A 21,127-nucleotide genomic window follows, 5' to 3' on the forward strand; every position below is an offset into this window, starting at 1 on the left:
GGCGCAGGTGGCTTGCCTAACACCAACTTTTGCCTTTTCCACTGGATACAGAACATTCCATCTTATAGACATGCCTCGAAGGTGTTGCCGAAAAGGTTGGGCCTAGTCTTCACTGCCAGTTTCAAAACTCGGTTGGGGATGCTGTCCAAACCTGCGGCCTCGTTGACATCGATCCTACCACATATTTCCCAGCTCTTCCACTGTAATTGGAGGTATTATGCCCTCATTTAGCTGAATAACCATTTGACTTCCCCTATTTTCGTGGTGAGGGACCAGAGTGGTAATAATCTGCTCCATCAGCTCTTTTTGCTCTCGAATGGCTGAAAACCTAGCATATTATAAGTATACTTTGCAAAGAATCTTGGAGAATAATCGAGTCAAACTACTGTAAAACCACACAGTAATTGAAGACCACAATGTTGACCGCAATGGTCCGATCTAGTTCCGTTTCTAAGAAAACAATGAACGTGCTTCTTCTTAATCAGCGCAGCTTTACCGTTGGATCCTAACACTTTTATACCTTTATACAAAGAAAAAAGCCAGCCTACAAGTAGTCCCAGCTGCAACTTCAGCGACGAGATTAATGCTACAAAATTTAAAAAGAGCTTTGAACTCTCAATAAGGGCCCGACTATAAAATGAGATGCAGAAATCAGTCATCCTTGCAACGCATCATACTCCCAGAGTCTCAACCGGTGACAGTCTGGCCTAGTGGGTTCTGTTTTCAATTTGTGCTATCTAGAATTTGCCTTCTACCTATATCTGCAGTTCATCTGCACGCATCGCACCCAATTGGCTTTTAGATACCCCCTTCAGCAGATAGCTCGGCATAACATAGGCAACGATGCAAGTGACGCTCTTCCTTAATGAGTGACCTATCCACTGCTTATTCCGCAGATATCTTTGCCATGAGGCGAAAAAGTTCTTCATTCAAGTTTGTGCCGGTCCCAGCAATGGAGGTCACTTTCAATGTACTACTCCCTTACTGGTACAGGCCACCTTCAATTTTATATCTACGTTGAGGTATCTGCATTTCGAGGCTATAGACGAAACAAGGAAAACGAATCTAACGCTAACAATGCATTTCGTAAAATCGAGCTCGGTGATACCGTGAATAAAAGCCACACTACCTAGATAAGTAAACTGTTCAACGTCCTCAATGCTGTGCCTATTAATGAAAATAGGTATAGTGAGATGAATACCCAAACTGAGAACCTCGGTTTTAGTATACATCTTCAGTCCGACTCTGTTCGCCTTCTTCTCTAAATCCAGAGCCACCTTTGCCCTAATTGAAAGATATTGAGATTATTTATAAGATGTAAGTAGATGGTAGATGCTCTGAGTGAAGAGAATACACCCTTTATGAGTGCAGACTAGGGCACCGCTGCACCTACAATTGCTACAATTTTCAAAGGCTGCACGATGTCAGCGAAACCTGGTCACACAGTGACCGTGACATACGCTTTTAACTGCTCTCCAGCGGCAGCGAGGTTGAGGAACCTGTAGGACCGCCTTTATATTTTTCTGATATAGCAACCACTGGTTCGATTTAGTAGAATTTGTGACATTGAATCAGTTAAGGGGGCTAGGATCCTTTACGATGAAAGATTGATAGACTGAGAGCTTGTGCTCTGTTCCGAGGGCCCAGTTACGGTCAACTTACAATATCAATACCGGTAGGTAGGTAGGTAGGTATCAGTGGCCGCTCCGAGGAGCCCAATTAGCGCTTTGGTGCGCCGTTTTGATGCCACAAACTCCTAAGACCGTGACTGTTGTTATAGGAACAGGGAAGCGGAGTCCAGCTGGCTCGGATCTTCAGAGCCAGCCCGTAGCATTCACGAAGGAAAGCAGCTCTCCGACCCTGTAACTAGAAATCTCACTGAGGTCCCCAAAGAATGGTTTACCCAGTGTCCGCAGCCTGACTCGAGCCAGAGCCGGGCAATCGCAGAGAAAGTGCATGAGGGTTTCCCTTCCTTCTCCGCAGCTTCGGCAATGCGAGTTGTAGGGTAAGCCGAGCCTAGCGGCATGGTCCCCTATGGGCCAGTGCCCCGTGCAGACCGCCGTAATCTTGAATGCATTTGCACGCGTCTGGCACAGGAGCTCTCGTGATCGGGCTATGTTATAAGCGGGCCAAATTCTCCTTGATTTGGCACAGCTTGTAAGCCTTCGCCATCTCAGGCTCGCGGCTGCTAGGTAGTGCGAGTAGACTCGGCCCCCGACAGCCGCCAGCGGAACACCGACTGTGTTCCCCGAGGGACTGCCAAGAGCAGAGCCTTGCCTGGCCAATCCGTCAGCCCGCTCATTCCCTTCTATGTTCCTATGCCCGGGAACCCAGAGGAGAGTGATCTTGAGCGTGCCGCCCAGATGGTTGAGCGTGTCTCTGCACTGCCCCACCAACCGGGAAGATGTCGTCGTTGAGTACAAGGCCTTGATGGCCGCTTGGCTGTCGGTCAGAATGGCTATGTTACGCTTGGGGTTCGAATCACGCTCCAGCCATCGACAGACTTCCAATATCGCCAGTACTTCCGCCTGGAATAAACTGGCGAAACCTGGGAGACCATACGACTTGGATACACCGTGTGTATTCGAGAAAACCCCCGCGCCGACTCCATAGGCCATCTTTGATCCGTCCGTAAAGAATACCGTGTCATAGTCTTGCAACACGCCGCCGGTCTTCCACTTTGCCCTGGTTGGAAGGTCCACAGCAAAGTTTCTCATGAAGTTCAGCTTGCGTGTGACATAGTCCGTGGGGGATGCCCAGATTTCTCGAGGTATTTCATCTAGAATGTTGCTGTGGCCGTAGGACTTCGCTGCCCAGCATCCGGACTCACGCAGTCTTACGGCACTGCACGCCGCAACATATTTGATGTGGAGGTGTAGGGGGAGGAGATGCAAGAGTACATTGAGAGCATCTGCCGGGCAAGACTGCAGAGCCCCCGTAGCACCTGCACACGCGGTTCTTTGAATCCTATTAAGCTTCGTTCTATTGTATTTCTTCTTCAAAGCCTGCCACCATACAATAGATCCGTACGTCAGGATCGGACGCACTACAGCGGTGTACATCCAGAGAACCATCCTCGGCTGGAGACCCCATTTCTTGGCAAAGGTTCTCTTACAGGCATAGAAGGCTATACAGGCCTTCTTAACCCTCAGTTCTATGTTCAACCTCCAATTTAGCTTAGGATCCAGGATTACACCCAAATACTTCACATTAGAGGAAAGAACCAATCTTTGTTCATTCAGCCGTGGTAGATGGAATTCAGGTATCCTTGTCTTGGTGGTGAATAGCATCAGTTGCGTTTTGGTTGGGTTCATGCTGAGTCCGCATCTTGCGGCCCACAGGCACACCTTTCGCAACGCTCCTTCCATGATGTCGCTCATAATGGACAGAAACATCCCAGATACTAGTATCACCAAGTCGTCGGCATACGCCACCACCTTCACCCTGCTGCTGTCTAATGTACGTAAAATTTTGTCCATTACTATTAACCAGAGCACCGGTGAGATAGCACCACCCTGGGGCGTGCCTCTGTTCACAGCTCTGGTCAAGTGGTTGCCTCCCAGATCGGATTGGATTATCCTGGTACTCAGCATGGATATAATCCAATGCGTGAGATACCCCTCCAATCCAATACCGGTCAAGGCTTCCTTGATGGCGTTGGTACTGACGTTGTTGAAGGCTCCTTCTATATCCAAGAAGGCAGCAAGGGTATACTGCTTGTACTGCAGCGACCGCTCAACCGTGCCAATTACCTCGTGGAGGGCGGTTTCTGTGGATTTTCCTTTGAGGTAGGCATGCTGGGACTTAGAGAAAGGCGTTCTCTCCATAATCGTCCTTAAGTGAATGTCCAGGACGCGTTCTAGGGTCTTCAGCACGAAAGAGGTCAGGCTGATTGGTCGAAAGTCCTTCGCGGACTCATGACCGCGCCTGCCCGCTTTCGGTATGAAAACCACCCGTGCGCGCCTCCAGGACTGCGGTACAATTTGTACTATCTAGAATTTCCCTTCTACCTATATCTGCAGTTCATCTACACGCATCGCACCCAATTAGCTTTTAGATACTCCCTTCAGCAGATGGCTCGACATAACATAGGCAACGATGGAAGTGTCGCTCTTCCTTAATGGGTGACCTATCCACTGCCTATTCCGCAGATATCTTTCCCATGTGCCAAAAAAGATCTGCGTTCAACTTTGTGTCCGCCCCAGCAATGGAGGTCGCTTTCAATGTACTACTCCCATACTGGTGCAGGCCACCTTCAATTTTATATCTATGTTGAAGTATCTGCATTTCCAGGCTATAGACGAAACAAGGAAGACTAATCTAATGCTAACAATGCATTTAGTCAAATCGAGCTCGGTGATACCGTGAATAAAAGCCACGCTACCTAGATAAGTAAACTGTTCAACGTCCTCAATGCTGTGCCCATTAATGCAAATAAATAAAGTGAGATGAACAGGCAGACTGAGAACCTCGTTTCTGGTATGCATCATCAATCCGACTCTGCTTGTCTTCTTCTGTAAATCCAGAGCCACCTTGCACTTATTGGAAAATATTGAGATTATTTAGAAGATGTCGAAGTAAGGATTATCGGTAATACCCCAAAGAGGCTACCTAATTCGAATCTGATAAGGGGTATGCGCATGGTTGTTCGGAGCCAACAGAGCCTATTTCAGCTTACAAATACTGTTCCGTTCGAAGCGTCTCACCATAAGGTCAAAACTCTTACTGTACAAGGCAATGTTCTTTCCAGTCCTCATGTATTCCTCGGAGACTTGGGTTCTTGGTCGTGTTCGAGAGAGTAATCCTTCTAAAAATTTTTGCCCACTCCTACATGAAGGTGGATGATTCCATAACCTACAGAACGACGAAGTCTATCAGTGATACCATGACCGATTATAGGCAAAATCCGGCTCAATAGATTTCGGTGGGCAGGTCAGCTAATCCGTATGGATGAGGATGATCCAACCTGAAAAGTCAATAAGGGCAATCTCTATGGTAGAAAAAGAAGACGTGGCAGACCCTGCATGAGATGCGCGATGGCATAGGCCAAAACGCCAGATAGTTTTTAGGGGTATCGAACTGGTGGACCTTGGCTAAAACCATTTCTAGAAGGCTTTCAACAGCATTAAGTGGGATTGTATTTTACGGGACGCATGTATTGCGGAGTACCTATGGAACCCTCCCCTCTCGAACACTATCTTAACCTGGTGCCTGCAGTAGTTTACTATTACACTGAAGATGTCCCAAATTATGAATATGGAAGCTATGGATTTTAATTCACCAAGTGGTAGCAAGTCACATACTTCAAATCTACCCGGGATAATGGGCAAACAGGTCATGCCCGAAGCGCAAATTTTGGAGACTTCAACAAATGCATGTTTCGCTACGGAGAAATCTGTATAAAGAATGCTTTCCAACTCAATTGAAAGTTTGCCTACGGTGCAGCCAGTCAGAAAGCAAAATGTGGCAACTGTCACACTAGAAATCCGACTATGGCCAGCCCGTTCGCGGCACTTCGTTCAAATCTACCTGCAAGTGGCGGAAAAAGGTTTGGTAGAAGAAAACTTCAGTCACTAAAGAGCGGGGACTACAAGCTGAATCCTGCGTGTCAGAATCTTCTTCTTCACCCTCCCTTACCAGGAAGATCGGAAGAAAGGGAAGCTTTTCAAGTGGACTCTGTTAATTTATCGCCGGTATGTGAAAATGACTTATATACGATGATCTACGTAAACCGGATACTGCAAGGTTTAAAGTGAAAAGCAAAAGAATGCTCTGAGTCAAGAGATGAGGTCCTTTATGGGTGCAGGCATTGGCACTGCTGCAGATACAAATACTGCAATTTTCAAAAGCTGCACGATGTGAGCGAAACCTTGTTCCTTGTGCCTTGTTCCGAGGGCCCAGTTACGGTCAACTTACAATATCAATACCGGAATCCTAGGAAAATGGATTGGATAAAGTCCAATCAACTACATGAAGTAAAGTGGAGCTCCCTAGACGACTAAGGACTCCTTTGGCGGTAGAAGATGAATTGGAAACTCTGAACCGCACAATTTTAGAGTTCCATGAAGGGGTTCTGGATTGTGCATGTTAAAGCTATAAGAATGAAAGTTGGTTAAACTTCCGGAACTCACAGTGTAGATATCAGAGGCTCGTTAAGTGTTCGAAATGAGACTCCTTCAAAATGTACAATGAGGAGCTGGAAGACAAATAGAGACTTCAAACCTATGCAGAGTCCTTAAAAGGGATGAGTTGGCCAAGTTAAACTCACCCAGGAAAGTGGATGATACTTTTACGAGCCCCACACTGGAATCAGTACAATCCCTCTTAGAAGTGCCTGATCGGGGAGAACTTGTGAAAGAAGTAGAAGGGAGAGAGTCGGCAGTTCGTGCAAACCCCTTCAACACGTAAGTGCTACAGGGTGAATTGGAACCCTGCGAGAGCGATTGTTACCAATGAGAAAGTGAGAGCTGCCTTACTATCCTTTGAACACCTCAAAGCGCCTGGCGTGGATGGCATCTATCCAGAAAGGATTGAAGCCGCTGGGGGCATGGTGTCGATCATACCTTAATTAAATTGATCCATGTTATGCTATCATAGAGAGTGCTGTGCGCTGAAGTGGGTGGCCACTGCTATCAAAAAGCAGAATAGCAGAAGCAACGAAACGCTACCCATAGGGAGGCGTACTATCGCGACTTTTGTGGAGTTTGCTCATTTGCTGGTTTCAATTATTGCTGCGAGTCAAGGAAAACGTGATATGCTTGAGTTCCAGCACAATGGCAAAACTCAGCAAGCCCGCTAGGCTTGGCCAGTTTACATCGATTTCGAGAACACTTTGGACAACATTGACAGAGATTGGAGTGCTCTATGCGGAAGGAACATTCCGGAAAACTGGTAATTATTATTAAAGCGGTCACCTTCGTCGATACTCTCCCTTTTTGTTATCGGTGTCCATGCTGGCCTGTCCCGTAAAAGTAGAGGACTTCAATGAACCACAACATCCTTCCTCAAATAACCACTAAACAAGCGTCGAAGGCAATGTTGACAGCCTTTTCGTTCCTCAATTGTTTTTCCGCCAAAAAATGATCCAAATGCTTAAAAAATTGGTAGTCGGTTGGCGAAGTGTCCGGCAAATATGGTGGATAAAGCAGAGTCTCATACTGCAATTCGTTAAACTTTCGAACCGTTGGTTTGGATTCATTAGGTCGTGCATTGTCGTGCAGAAGTATCACATCATCCCTGTTGACCAATCTCGGCCGTTGAATACTCAATTTTTGGTGCATTTCCCGAGTTTGACACAGTATTTCTGTGTATTTATCGTTTCTCCAGGTGCCAAGAAAGAATAGTGGATAACTCCAGCTGTAGACCACCAAACAGTCACCATTACCTTCTTCAGATGGAGGCTCGGTTTCGGCATATGCTTCAGTGGCTCATCAGCATCTAGCCATTGTGCTGATCGGTGACGATTGTCGTATAATATCCACTTTTCCTCACATGCCACTTGCTAGGTGAATTGTTTCCGAGGTCCGAGCCTTCGGTGTCTCCTGACGGTCGCTCTCAGAAAGGGGAAGAAATTCCTCCCCTGAGATTTTGTGAGATCGAGGAGAGCATGGAGAGGCTCAGGTCTCGGAAGCCACCTGGCTGGGATGGGATGACTGGCGAGATGTGTAAAGCCATCTGGCAGGCCATCCCATCTTATATCCAGTGTTTGTTTCAGTGTTGCGTTCGGGAGGGTTATTTCCCAGCATTCTGGAAGACTGCCAGGGTGGTCGTGCTCCTGAAGTCGCCAGAGAAGGATAAGAGTAATCCTCGGTCCTACAGGGCGATATCTATTCTCCCGGCCCTTGGCAAGGTCCTGGGGAGGATTATGGTCCAGCGACTGGGGGTGAAAACATCCCATCTGACGTTTGACAGGCAGTATGGCTTGCGTACTGGTAGGTCCGCCGACGACGCCTTAATGCATGTCAAAAACCTTGTTGTCCGTTGTTCTAGCAAATTTGATTACCTTTGATTACCTAAGTTGGTCGTCTGTGTTGTCCAAAATTTGTGAATGTGACTGCCATGAATTGGCTCTGTGGAAGAGCTACTTCCATGGCAGAAGAGCATTCGTCCAAGGTGTCAATGAGCGTGTGTGGGTGAACGTGGAGCGCGTCTGCCCTCAGGGATCTATCGCAGGTCTATTTATATGGAATCTGATGATGGATGAACTGTAGGGTGAGCTTTCGACCGTTGCTGAACGTGTTGCCTACGCGGATGATCTCCTCATTCTTGTTGAGGGGAACACTCGGCGTGAGGTCGAGCAGCAGGGTACTGAGTACATGCGCATCGTTAACTCGTGGTCTTTAAAAGTCGGTGTCGCCGTCTCAACGGAAAAAACCGTCGCGATGATGCTGAAAGGCTACCTGCGTCGTACGCCATGTGTTAAACTCAATGAGGTTCCATTGAAATACCGGAAGAAAGTGACATACTTGGGAGTCACGATCGCGGAACGCATGTACTAGGCTCCGCACCTGCGCGAGCTCAAGCCACGCTTGACTAAATTGGTCTGTATGTTGAGGCGTGTGATGAGGTGTGAGTGGGGTCTAAGCAGAAGAGCTGCTAGATCCATTTATGTGGGACTTTTTCTTGCATATTGTACGTATGGGTCCCCTTTTTTGTATGATTTTGCGTTGATGGCGCAGGGCAGGCAGCTGCTCTACGCTTGTCAGCGAGTGGCGTTGTCACCATGTCTACCTGTATGTCGTACGGTCTCGACCGACCCCATGCAGCCCTTGTTGGGTGTTCCTCCTCTTGATCTGGAGGTAGTCCGGCGTGTCACGGCCTACAGGATCAGGAGGAGCGTACCTTTGCTGCAAACCGATCAGTTAGTGCTAATCAGGTTGAAGGGCTAGGACCGCTTGCGGTCAAAAAGATCTTAGACGAGTGTGTAACATCTAAGTGGCAGCTTAGATGGAACGAATGTGGGAAAGATCGGGTCACATATAAGTACGTCAGATATGTGTCTGCCAGAGGAAGTTCCGTCGTGGACTTTGGGCATAAGATGGGCTTCTTCCTGACGGGGCATTGTAGCTTGAATGAGTTTCTCTTCAAGCGGAACCTTGCTTCCAGTCAGGATTGTGTTCTGTGTGGGGCAGACTCAGAGGACCGGGTCCATGTTCTCTGTGTCTGTCCGGCGTACTGTGACATCCGCAATCTAGATTACATGGGCGTTCGTGTGGTGAACGGTATCTTTGATTTTAGTCAGTGCCTTGCTAGCAGTGAGACGCTTCGATGTGCTAATGTTTTCTCACGTGCTGCCTTCCAAAGAAGGAGGGAGTTTCTCGACGCTGCTTCGCCTGCGGTTGTTGGGTGAATGACCTTAATGACCATGATGGATAGCCACCAGTCTTGTGTGTTTTGTGTTTGTGCTGTTTTGTGACGTCTTTTGTGTTGTATTGTACGCAGAGCGGTGAAAGGTTCCGTTGCGGTTCTCCGCCTCGGGCTGATTCCAGTTAACCCGTTGGGGAGTTCCGTCCTCACGTACTCGAGGAGGGCGATCAGACCCGAGTCTGCAAGGGACTCATCTGAAGTGGCTCTGCCACGAAGCCTCACCGGAAGTTATCTAGTACCATGGAAACCGGGATGGCCCTCTGAGAGCATATGCTCCAGGAGAATTCCTGAAGGATGTGTTCTCGGCCCGGTTATTTGCGGTTGGCCCCCTAGTGGGAGTTTCATGGTGGTTGTGGTTATGCCTACATCGCGGGCAGAGCTCCTCGGAGCTCAAGCGTGGAGTTGCGCTGTACAACTCGGGCGCCGTACCCCTTAGTTGCGGCAGAGGTGTTAGATAGGCCTCGCATCCATTGGCATGAATGAATAAACTAGGACCGCTGTGCTTGCTGGGCGGGGCTCTGATTCTGGTCACAAAATCAATCCGTTTCCGAAGAGGACCGTGGGATTATGCCTACATGGCAGGTACTCACGTTAAACCCCCAAGACTTTCATCATATGCCACTATTTTGTGCAAAAAGGGGTTACTTCTGTTGCGGAAGGGTCAAGAACTGCCAATTTCCATTTGAAGCGCCATGTTTTGTTCCATAAGGGGTTACAGAACCCATTTGTCGAGTTTCCAGAGTTTCCACGTTGCTGCAAGTGTCGGGAAACTCTCGAATAGTGTACGCCCAGTTTCTCTGCAATGTTTCTCACTGACTGACGTGTGTCGGATTCACTAGCAAACGCAGCTCGTGGTTATCAATCGATGGTCCTAGATGTCCACGAGGCTGACTTTGAACGACCTCGCGTGACGGAGATTTTTCAAATCACCGCCGTATGGTTTGTTCGCTTACTGTATCAGCTCCAAATGCGCTGCTAATGTTCCTGGTCGCCTCCGCTGCTTTATGACCGAGTTTGAACTCATACAGAAAAAAGTATACGTTCTTGGCTCTTTTCCATCCTTTTTTCCTTTTTATTCACTGTTATCACAACGATGTTCAAAACTGAAAGGACTCCTTGATTAAATGTAAGAGTATTTATACTTCATCATCTGACACCAACAGCGCCAAGCGGTGGGGGTTTGATACAGCCAAATCCCAACTAGCTTCACTTGATTGCCAACTCGGCCATTTCATAGGTCATATAACCTAATAATAGAGATCGGCCAAATGGTTCTGGATTTGCAAAAGGAGGCAAAAAGAGTTGAATTGTAGATTAACACCAACAAAACAAAGTCTCTCAGTCTGACTGGCTATCGCACTCTTCATTTTAGCAGAACATTGAGGTCATCGATTAATTTGTCTATTTCGACAGCGTTGTTTCTGCTGAAGGTAACACCGAGCTTGATGTTACCAGGCACATTAGCACGTTAAATGAAAAGTCGCATCGATGTACCGGTCCGTATCGGTGAATGGCAAAATGGCAGAAGTGACAGTAGAAAGGTTAGTTTTTTTAGAAAGTGCCACATCAGGAATGAGGTCATGCAGTCCACTATTCCAGAGAGGGCGACGAGTGGGTCGATGTAAAAAAACATGGCGCAGAATGGTAAAGGAGGAGTGTAGGTTTCTAGAGAAGACCTGTGGAATGCTGAAGCACATTTCGGATGGGGGATTGGTAATGACTCTTTTCAGGGATTGGAGTCGTATTTTTTGAGTATCTTGCAGAGTGAAGAACTGTTACAAAAGCACACAATGCACCACAGATTGGCTTCAGCTTGGAAAAAATGCTTCTAATAAGACAGCGCATCGTCATAGACAACAGCAGCTGTCATGCTTAACCACTGTCTTTACTAGTCAGATCTTGGCAAGAGTCACTTTTTCTGTTCCCTAAGTGAAAAGTTGCGCTCGGAAAATAGCAAAGTGTTTTCCGAATTAGGAGGTCATCACCTAGGTAACTACCTACTTTTGTAGAAATTTGAGCGAGTTGAAAGGATGAGGGAGACAATGTAGAAAAATTAAAATGCATTCAAATACTGTGTTCCGTTGTTAAGTCCAGCAGTTGTTCGTATCTGTCATATCGCTTCTGCAACTAAGTATCATCAAGAATTGTAGAAAATTGCGATTTGACTCCTACAGGAGTGCGTTAAGACCGGAATGACCACTAAGGCGAAAGTTGGGCAAGAATTTACCAGATAACCTACGACAATGTCAAACCGTACTGTGCTCAATTCCAATTGTAATCAAGCTTCATTTAAGTGGAAATAGTTTATATATTCGAATCTTAATCGATCTGTTCACATACGGGTCATAAACTGCATTAATGTTCACCGATAAGCATAACCAATATAAATTTAAATATGAGATTGGACAGTTTTCAATACCATGTTTTGTTTATTTCTAAGGTTTTGTGTGAGCCCTTTATTAAAATTAATTCTTGCCTTATTGTCTTTTTATCTATTCGTCATATGCGCTCTCTATGGTACTGAGTGTTGGCCGACTATAAAAGACAACGAACGGCGTCTCGGGGTAATGGAGACGAAGATGCTACGTTGGACTAGTGGCGTCACACGTTTAGATCTCATCCGAAATGAGGATATCCGAGATCGTTATGGGGTTGCACCGATCGTGGAAAAGTTGCGAGACAGGCGTCTTCGATGGTATGGTCACGCAATTCTTGCCAACGAGAATTCACTTGCCAAGATTGGTCTGAACATCGAAGTCGATGGTAAATGACCAAAAGGCAGACCTAAACAACGGTGGCTTGATACGCTAGCTGGGGATTTGAAAGCCTCGAGATTGCACCCAGATCAGGCATTCGATAGAGCCAAATGGCGAAACCAATCACGACGAGCCGACCCCGCTTGTGAACGGGGGTAAAGGCTGAAGAAAAAGAAGAAAATCTATTCGTCATCTGAAGTTTTTTAATAGTCATTATGCCAGAAAGATAGACGGCATAAGGGTTCCATGGATGCTCTGAATGACTTGATTTTGCGCTGAAAGTTAGGGAGAGTGAAACATATTCTAGCAAAGTGCTACATAGATTTCCTCCGAATGTGGTTGCGTGGAGCAGCACATGAGAAATCTTGGTTTAAACTTTCTCTTCCTCACCCCGTGCGTACACTAAAATAAAGTTTACAACATTCCAAAAGGTTGCAAATAATGGCGCGTTAAACCTCACGCAAATACGTAGAAGTTTAGTATTCGGTGTTCGCTAAAGAAAGCCCCAAAACCATACCTGTCAGAAGGTTGCTGTACCCTTCATTCACCAACTTATCATGTAATTGATTTCGATCAATTATTTGTGACCGTTAATGACAATAAAATAAATTTGCACTCAAAACACATAATAATTCTGGAAGAATATAAAAGTAGTTCCAAAAACGTTCCTGTCTCCAAAGGTGATCCATTCGAGAAAGAAGTTGTGTAACATGGAAAAATCGGGGTGGAAACTAGCGTTTGCTTTGTATTCCTTTACTATTTTGATGCAAGTACAATCGTCTTCTGATTACTGTAAACTTTGTAAACATCACATTGCTTGCAGAAATAATGGAGTAAGTAGTCCTAATTTAAAATTTATAATACCGAAAATAACTTTCAGGAGCAAAATCGTTTATAAATATAAAACCAATCCTCATCTTATTCCTTCCGGCATCGTTAAGAACATTCTTCTGCAAGCCACACTCAATATAGTTATGTTACATAAAACATATAGTGCCGTTCCTTAAACTGAGGCTGAACACCTCCCCTCCTCAGAGAATTAGTCTGAAACCGTTTGCCACATTACTTCGGTCTGGCCAGTCCGCTCTATCGGCTTAGGAAGGTTTTAAGTTTGGCAATTCTTTTCGCTAACGGAAAGGGAGAGAAGAAACGAAACACGTAGTTCAAGGAACGCTCTGCCACCCGGTCCCCCCACCTTCGGGCAACACCGCACTATCTGGCAGTACTCCTCAATATCTCTGACAACGTTGTCTGGAGGGAGCTTCCCTGTGCCAGCAAAAAGTTGTTGACGAATCCAATACCACCTTCTCAAGAAACGACCTCAATTGTGTCTTCTTCTTTACGCTTGTATATGGCTGTACGCTAGTAAGAAGCGCAACAGGGATCATTCCCATGATTGAATTCGCAACCAATTCTGAAACAATGTGGTGGGGACATGACATCTCCAAAGCTCTCCGTCTCTAGGCACCTAATTGCCCATACCTCTGCGCTGTTTCGCGGAACGGACTGCTTTGAACTCATAAGAAGTTATCTCTTGGTAGATGTAGCAACCCAGGCATTCGTCATTGCCGACTTAAGGCCGAAACTTAAGCTGCAACCTTTTCTGCTGGTGCTTTGATTTCTTTGGAAAATCTCACTTTCGGGGCGAGCATTAATCCAGGGTATTTAACTATTGGTTTTAACTCGATTATCAACTGACTAATCGCTATGGAACGTATTATGACAAAGGGGGATTGGCGGAGGTCAGAAACTCATCCTAAGTGGACGGAGACGACCAAGAAGGAGATCTATCTGAAAAAATCTAAAAAAATGGAAAAATTTAACATGAAATACTGAAGCTCCATCGATGTGTACCGTCGAAACGCCCTCGCTTAGCTCTTTGTTAGGGAACCTCGGGATATGAGGGTTTCCTTTGAGCACTTCAATCCCTCAAGTGTCATATTATAAAAATTTCACGTGTCCTTTGATCGATGCGTGGGTCCGCATCGGATTTTAGAAATTTAATTAATATAGGACACCAGTGCCGCCATCGAGAGACAAGATCCATTCTGATCGCATTCTCACCGGTTCTCCTCTCGCCGAAAATGTTTAATGAAGCATGGCCCTTGAGATCCCCACTCTTCCTCGTTTAAAACGAAGTTGTGTGTAAAGTTTAATTTGCCTAGTGCGCATTTTCATGGAGTGTAGATCCATTGAGAGGGAATCTGATAATTTTCAGCTCATCGCCCAGCTGTTGGTTAAACGAACCCCGGCTACACACGAAAGCAAAGGACGGAAACTTATAAGGTTCCGCAAATTCTTTGGCACACTTGCAAGGGCGTAAAAACCAGCAATCTCGATCTACCCCGGTGACAGCTCTCTCTCGTCCAACCTTTTCAGTCGCTCCAGATCCCGCTAATTCTTGTTTCTGCTGACTCGGACCTTCAACTTTAGATGGAAAGTCTGCGGCAAAAAACAAAAAAATACATAAAATCTTGCTCGTTACAAATTACCTACATTATATTCGCCCTCCCCACGTACACGTTTTTTAGGTAATAGTGGCTTTACAATGCGGTCCATCGTTTCGCCGTTAAGTGAGCAGGGTTTCCGTAGAGACAGAATTTTCCGGGTGACAAGTTTATAATCGAGTCCCCACGGATCACCATTCGCCTCGTTGACTAGAGTTGGGCTAAGGAAGAAGTGAAGTGAAGAAATAGTGACAACCACCTTAAGCGCAATGTATTGGCGACCACTTCCCGAGAAGTCATTCAAAACTAGCCATATATCTACCGACAGCACCAGCACGATTCCGACGCAAAAATGACTGCATTCTTTGCAGCCAGGGCGCCAGAACGTTGGTGTACATCCGAAGTTTTCCCGCTATTTCCAGGATCTCCTCCTCTGCGACCAAAAACACGTTTTATAGGATGAAGCCTTCATCGAAAGAAGATCGTCTTATTCGGTGTTAACTATGAAAATCAGTGCCCCTAACAACTGAATCCAGACAAACCCATCCACTCGGCCTTAAGCAAGAGCCTCGGTCTTAAGCCGTCGGAAACTCAGAAAGCAGTCGCACACGATAAGTCAAGATGCTGCGAAGCTGTTCGCCGATTAGCAGTTGATCAGCTTTTACCTCCCCACTTGAAAACTAGTGTTGAGGAACCCTATAGATTTTCCTTTGTTTTGATTTACTTTACAATCCGTTTTCGAGGTTTCATCATCATGAATGGCGCAACAACTGGTATCCAGTCTAGGCCTGCCTTAATAAGGAACTCCAGACATCCCGGTTTTGCGCCCAGGTCCACCAATTCGATATCCCAAAAAGCTGGCTGGCGTCCTGACCTACGCCATCTTTCCAACTCAGGAAAGGTCTGCCTCGTTTTCTTTTTCAAACATAGATATTGTCAATATAGACATTCCGGGCTGCTTTGCAAACGCTTTTTTGGAGTGTCCCCCGGATCGGCGCCTCGCTAAGGAGACCTTTTTGGATCCGCCCCGTCTCTCTAGGGCTTTAAAGGGGCCATCATATCGTGGGTGCAGTGGCCTCCGAGGAGCGTCCAATCCTATAAGGACCTGCGAGCATGTCTCGACGTTCCTGGGATGTCGACTTCCGGCGTTGTATATCGGGAAGGAGGAGTCGGCCGCAGTTTCGAAACCGCGTCCCTAAACAGACGCAGCATGCCGGAGTCACTTAATCTTGCTCTGATATAGGATCGCCGAGGAATCACAGGCTCTCCTGTTTTATATATTTGTTGATCTTACACACCACACGATCTTGGGCCAAAAGTTTACGTCCTTGTTCGTGGATGGCTAGAAGTATTTTCCAGTGACTAACCAGTTCGTTGTTCTGATACCTGGATGCACAAGGTCATGTACTGCGTGAAATACTTCCTCGTGAAAATCGGCCGGAATTAGTTGCAGTCTGACCCAAAGATAGAAAGCGGTGCGGCGGGGAGTGTGACCTTTAATATTCGAGACCAAGCGTCCGCAACGACGTTGTCTTTTCCAAATATGTGTGGGATGTCGGAAGTAAACTGGCTGATAAGCCTTAGTTGCCAAGTTGGCGATGAGACGCTTTGTCGAGCTATTGTTTAGTTACACGACTGCACTTTAGTCCATGACAATTTGTAGAATGTCGATCATATTAGCGACACTGCCCGGAGGCAGCATTATGCGCAAGAAAATTAACTATTCGCGTCCTGCCTTTACTGAGGTTACGGTGGAAAGGAAGAGCCGCACGGCACCGGGCTCGTGCCAGGCGGGCAAATATGTCGGCGGTAGTTTAGTGCATCGGAGTACGCGCTCACATGCAGTGGGTGGTTCACATCTTAACTATACCACCACACAGGTCTTCGCTTCCTGACCAGCATGGCCGCATCTGAGACATGCTGCCCTCCTCTATAGCCATAGTCTAAACACCTGCGACATTTGGTGGAAGCTGTTATGGACCCAATTCAGCGAAAGTAGGTTACGGTCCAGTACCCTTTCGTTTTCTCGCTCCTTTCTTTGGTGCTTTAATATTTGTATCCGAATTGATTTTGTTCTTCTTTGCTTTCCTTTTTTGAGTCCTGGAAACTACCTGGATAGAGTCTCATTTAGATGCGTCTTTCTGTTCACGATTTCTCCACAGTTTGTTTTGCAACGGATTATCTCGGATTATCGCGTGTTCTCAGCAGGAAATATGTTTTTCTTGCTTACTTTACGTGCTTCATCTGCTGCTGTTCATGATCACCTGTATAAGAAAATGCGGTCTAAGAGTTCTTCTAGTTCCACCAGTCCGGTTTTTACGCCTTTGATGATGTTTTCTGTAGCTAAGTTGCAGACCGTGTTGCGATGTTTTTCATAACTGCAGGGCCTTTCCTGATAAACCTTACTTCTTCGGTTCTAGCAAAGACAATAACTGCGCTCCCATTCGACTTTTGTCCAAATCCATCAGCTTAGGCTTCTTTTTGGATTAGGAACACTTCAGAGTACTGGAATCGCCGTCTCCGACTCTTATCAAGTTTGAAAGCGTCAAGTATTGCTTTAGTATACCACCCTCCTCGGCAACACCAGCGAAACAAACTGCTTTATCTGAATGTCGTCCTTGCAGAAGTCAGTACTGGCGTTGCCACCATAGCTACGGTTGCAATAACTCATTAGGTGTGATGCGTCTCGAAGAGCAGACGGCAGGATTCTCTTTTAATTTGGTATGACCACACATCCAGGGGGTTTTTACTGAGTTTTCGCATTTTACCAGCCCGGTTTACGCCGTAACCCTTCATCTGCAATAAATCGTTTTCTATCTTCAGAGCGGCAGTACATAGTGGACTTACTTAGTTGCATCATTGACGTAAAAATAAATGCAAGCGAGCAAAAAGACACTATTTTTCGGCAGAGTCACCTTACCTTTCAATGGTTGCACCCTGATTTTAGCGCAAGGTATCGATATAGTCGATATACTGCATACTACTACCTCGTACGCTATTTTGGATCAATCATCACAGAATCCAAGAATCCTTGCGGTCCCAAAAAGCATCACCCTTTGGCCCCTTCATTGCCCTAAAATTGCCGTAAAAATCCATCCAAAAGGAACAGTCAGTCCATACTCCTGAATTGGCATGGTGGTTGGGATCCTGGATGGAACAGCAACAGTAGAAACATGGTTTTGATGCCTTTGTTTGCATTACAAACGGCTTGTGCTTTGAGGGGTGAGTGCTGCAACTACCAGTAGATACTTTCAAAATGAATCCACCTAGCTTCTCCACTGTTGGAAAGTAACCTGGCTCTTCCATGGATTCTTCAAAATTACGTCGGAACTCGCTGTTGAATTTCTTCCTGACAATGCCGGTCACAATGGAACTCCAATTCTGGGTTCCGAACCCCACGTTTCAAGATATCTTTTGAGTTGATGAGTTGGTCTCGTGAAAGGATAGCAACCCTTTCCTTTACCTTTAGAAGCAGTCATTGGGGACTAATACTTCCCTCGACCTCGCTATTACCAGTGGGTTGCAATTTGTCCGTCCACGTCTTCTCAACAAATAGACCGCCATGAGAAAAAAAGACGATCTTGCACGCATTATCAAAGAGAACACCATATTCGCATCCAAATAACGCTGCAGAAGACCTTCCCAGGATAAAGTTGAACCTGAAGGTAAAGTATGAAGTGATTTTCCTCACTGCAACAGCATTATTGCCCCTGGAATTTTCCAAACTTCTCTTCATAGATTCAACCACCAGTAGTAATATGTTTCGAAACTTTTCAGTCCTTTAGTTCATCGTGTCATCGAGGACGTGAACTTATCAACATGGACCGCTTCAAGGACCTTATTGTTGACAAACACAATGCGTTCCGGAACAAATTTGCGAAAGGAGAATTGAAGTTCGAACCAGCTGCTCGTATGGCGACAATGGTATGGAAATAAAATAAGGTCCATGCAAAGGACTTTTTTTGCATTTTTACTTTATTTCCAGCAATGGGATGACGAATTAGCAAAACTGGCCGAGCTGAATGTCAAACGATGCAAAATGAAGCATGACAAATGTCGTAAGACGAAACGTTTTTCGATGGCTGGTCAAAATTTATCAAAGATGTGGAGTCCAGGATCCGTAACTGCGAAAGAAGCCGTCAAGGGTGGAATTAATAGTTGGCTTAAGGAGTATAAAAACGCTGAGCAAAGTAATTTAGATAAGTTGCGATTTAAAGGGTATGTTCACAGAAAGTGTACAAACGTACTTGACTTTTATATCCTAATTACAAAAATGGCCTTTTTAATTGTAGACGCGCAATAGGACACTTCACAGTTATGGTAAATGATCTTAACACACATGTTGGCTGCGCATTGCTGATACAACCCAATAGACGTGGGTCGGAATCTTACTTTGCGTGTAACTATGCCCAAACTAATGTTATGGGGACACCATTGTATATTAAAGGGCCACCAGCATCGAAGTGCATCAAAGGCGCGAATGAAAATTATCCAGCTTTATGTGACGTTACGGAGCCCATTAATCCTAGAAAGCTGCACAAGCAACAGAAGAAGAGCGGATGATAAATTGAGGGCAATTTAGTTGTTCTTCTAGGAAGCAGTGCAGCTTCCCTTCAGACTATTAATAAATAATTGCAAAGATTTTTACGAGTCCTTAACTGATTCCCTGTTTTAGATGACGCATGTATTTTTCATATCGCGGATAAGGACAACCTTAATTCCACCATCAACCAAGCAAACCCAAACCCTACCCCATGAAAAGACGAGCATTCTAGCAAACCACTTCTTCAAGGTCACCATTACAACATGCACATTTCTGACTGAGTAAACGCATCAATTTCCTTCTGCCTCACTCAACGCCCACAAAACCTCGTCACCTATGCCCTTAATTATCTTGAACATTGACAGAACTTCTCACTCCATTGCGCCACAACAAAAACCGTCACGGCGACAATGGTGACGTATAATAGCAAGACGCCCGTTTGCCTCGACAAATTCCCACCCATTATCCTCAAAAAAGGTGTCACAGGCATTTCCACGCACCAATCTGCCCCGTTTGCCACTGATTGGAGGAGTGCTCGTGTCCAAAAACATTGAAATACCTTTTAATTCCGATAGCTACAAACCTATCCTGTACGTTGGTCCAGCAAGGTCCTTAAGCAGTTCACCAACCGAAGTAAACACTTGGTTTGGTTTGTGCTTTTCATCCTTAAAATGAACAGCCCTCTCGGTATCAGTTAGAAGACTCCAACCATCGCCTAAAATACAGCGCCTGGAAAACCCAGAAAATAAAGCTCTTCTCCTGCAATCAGCTGCTGGTCAAAGGGTAGTATAGGTCCCAGGGCGAAACGTGCATTGATACCAACGATGGAGCATAAAACCTGGGAAACGCCTGCTGAACTAATACCAACAACTCTACTACCAAACCCTATCTCCACCGCTGGGAGCTCTTTCTTACCGAAAAGCTGAAGGAAGGAAGGATGAAGGGGAGTCTCCTGCGCCTAAAAACGAGACCTCCAGGTTGGGGGTTGGGTAGGACTGACAACCTTTTACGGAAAACAACTTGTTATGAAGCCACAACAGGAGCCTCGGACGGGACGGATTACACAACGACGAACCCCGCAACGACAAAGGAATAAAAATATGCGCATTTTCTCATGGAACGTCCGCTCCCTGTACAGAGATAAAGCTGCTGAGCAGCTAGTCGATACCCTGTGAAACTATAAGGCTGGCGTAACAGCGTTACAGGAGAAGCGTTAGATAGGGATCGGTTTCCGGGAGAAGAGTCGCTACCCCATATATTATAGTGGCCACCCAGTAAACCATGTGCTCGGAATAGGTTTCTTAGTCAGCCAAAAAAATGAGACCTGCTGTTATCGGCTTTGAAAACATAAGCGAAAGACTATGCACTCTGTTGAGAAATATAAGCCTAATTAACGTTCACGCCCCTGCAGAAGAGACTGCAGAGGCGGAGAAGGATACCTTCTACGAGGCAGTAGAACGAACTCTCGAAGCCTGTCCCAGATTTGACATCAAAATCATAGGGGGGGGGGGGGGACGGAGCCCGTATTCAGGCGTTGGCTCCCATAGCTTACACCAAAATACAAATGATGACAGACTGCGGATTATTCAGTTAGCAGTATCACACGAAATAGTTGTTGGAAGTACCTGGCTTGCGACCACTTTCAACCGAATTGACCACGTGTTGATCGAACGCCGCCACCTCTCAGCCTTGATGAATGTCAGAACATATATGGGGGTCAATATAGACTCGGATTACTATCTCGTTGGCATGGTGCTCCGTGATCGAATAACAACATCACCCAGAATCCCCTCTGACAATCAGGCGAGAGTTAACACTGAAGCCATCCACAACACAACCCTCCGCGACACCTATTAGAGGGAAATGGATGCCGCAATAACCGCAGTCAGCAGAGGACCTGGAGATGAAGCATCAACAAATGATCTTCACAATCACCTGAAGAACGATATCATGGTTACGGCCACAAGCATACTTGGCCCCAGCCGCAAAAAGAGTCGGAACGGCTGGTTTGACGA

The 21,127-nt window shown here is 46.0% G+C and overlaps 1 protein-coding gene across 1 annotated transcript; it reads left to right on the plus strand.

Annotated features, from left to right (window-relative positions):
* The first annotated feature begins 12,813 nt into the window (after window positions 1-12,813).
* Window positions 12,814-19,200, plus strand: LOC119650448 (antigen 5 like allergen Cul n 1-like). Its single transcript, XM_038053303.1, has 4 exons — window positions 12,814-12,955; window positions 18,347-18,493; window positions 18,555-18,787; window positions 18,862-19,200. Exons 1-4 carry the CDS (start codon window positions 12,833-12,835, stop codon window positions 19,130-19,132), a joined length of 774 nt encoding a protein of 257 aa, XP_037909231.1. The 5' UTR covers window positions 12,814-12,832; the 3' UTR covers window positions 19,133-19,200.
* Window positions 19,201-21,127: the final 1,927 nt, after the last annotated feature.

Source organism: Hermetia illucens, chromosome 2 (genome assembly GCF_905115235.1).
Source record: "Hermetia illucens chromosome 2, iHerIll2.2.curated.20191125, whole genome shotgun sequence".
Classification (NCBI taxonomy): domain Eukaryota; kingdom Metazoa; phylum Arthropoda; class Insecta; order Diptera; family Stratiomyidae; genus Hermetia; species Hermetia illucens.

Coding starts and splice junctions, on each gene's coding strand:
- LOC119650448 (XM_038053303.1), top strand. CDS start 12,833: ATGGAAAAATCGGGGTGGAAACTAGCGTTTGCTTTGTATTCCTTTACT. Junction 12,956..18,346: donor TTGCTTGCAGAAATAATGGA/GTAAGTAGTCCT, acceptor GAAACTTTTCAG/TCCTTTAGTTCATCGTGTCA. Junction 18,494..18,554: donor CTGCTCGTATGGCGACAATG/GTATGGAAATAA, acceptor CTTTATTTCCAG/CAATGGGATGACGAATTAGC.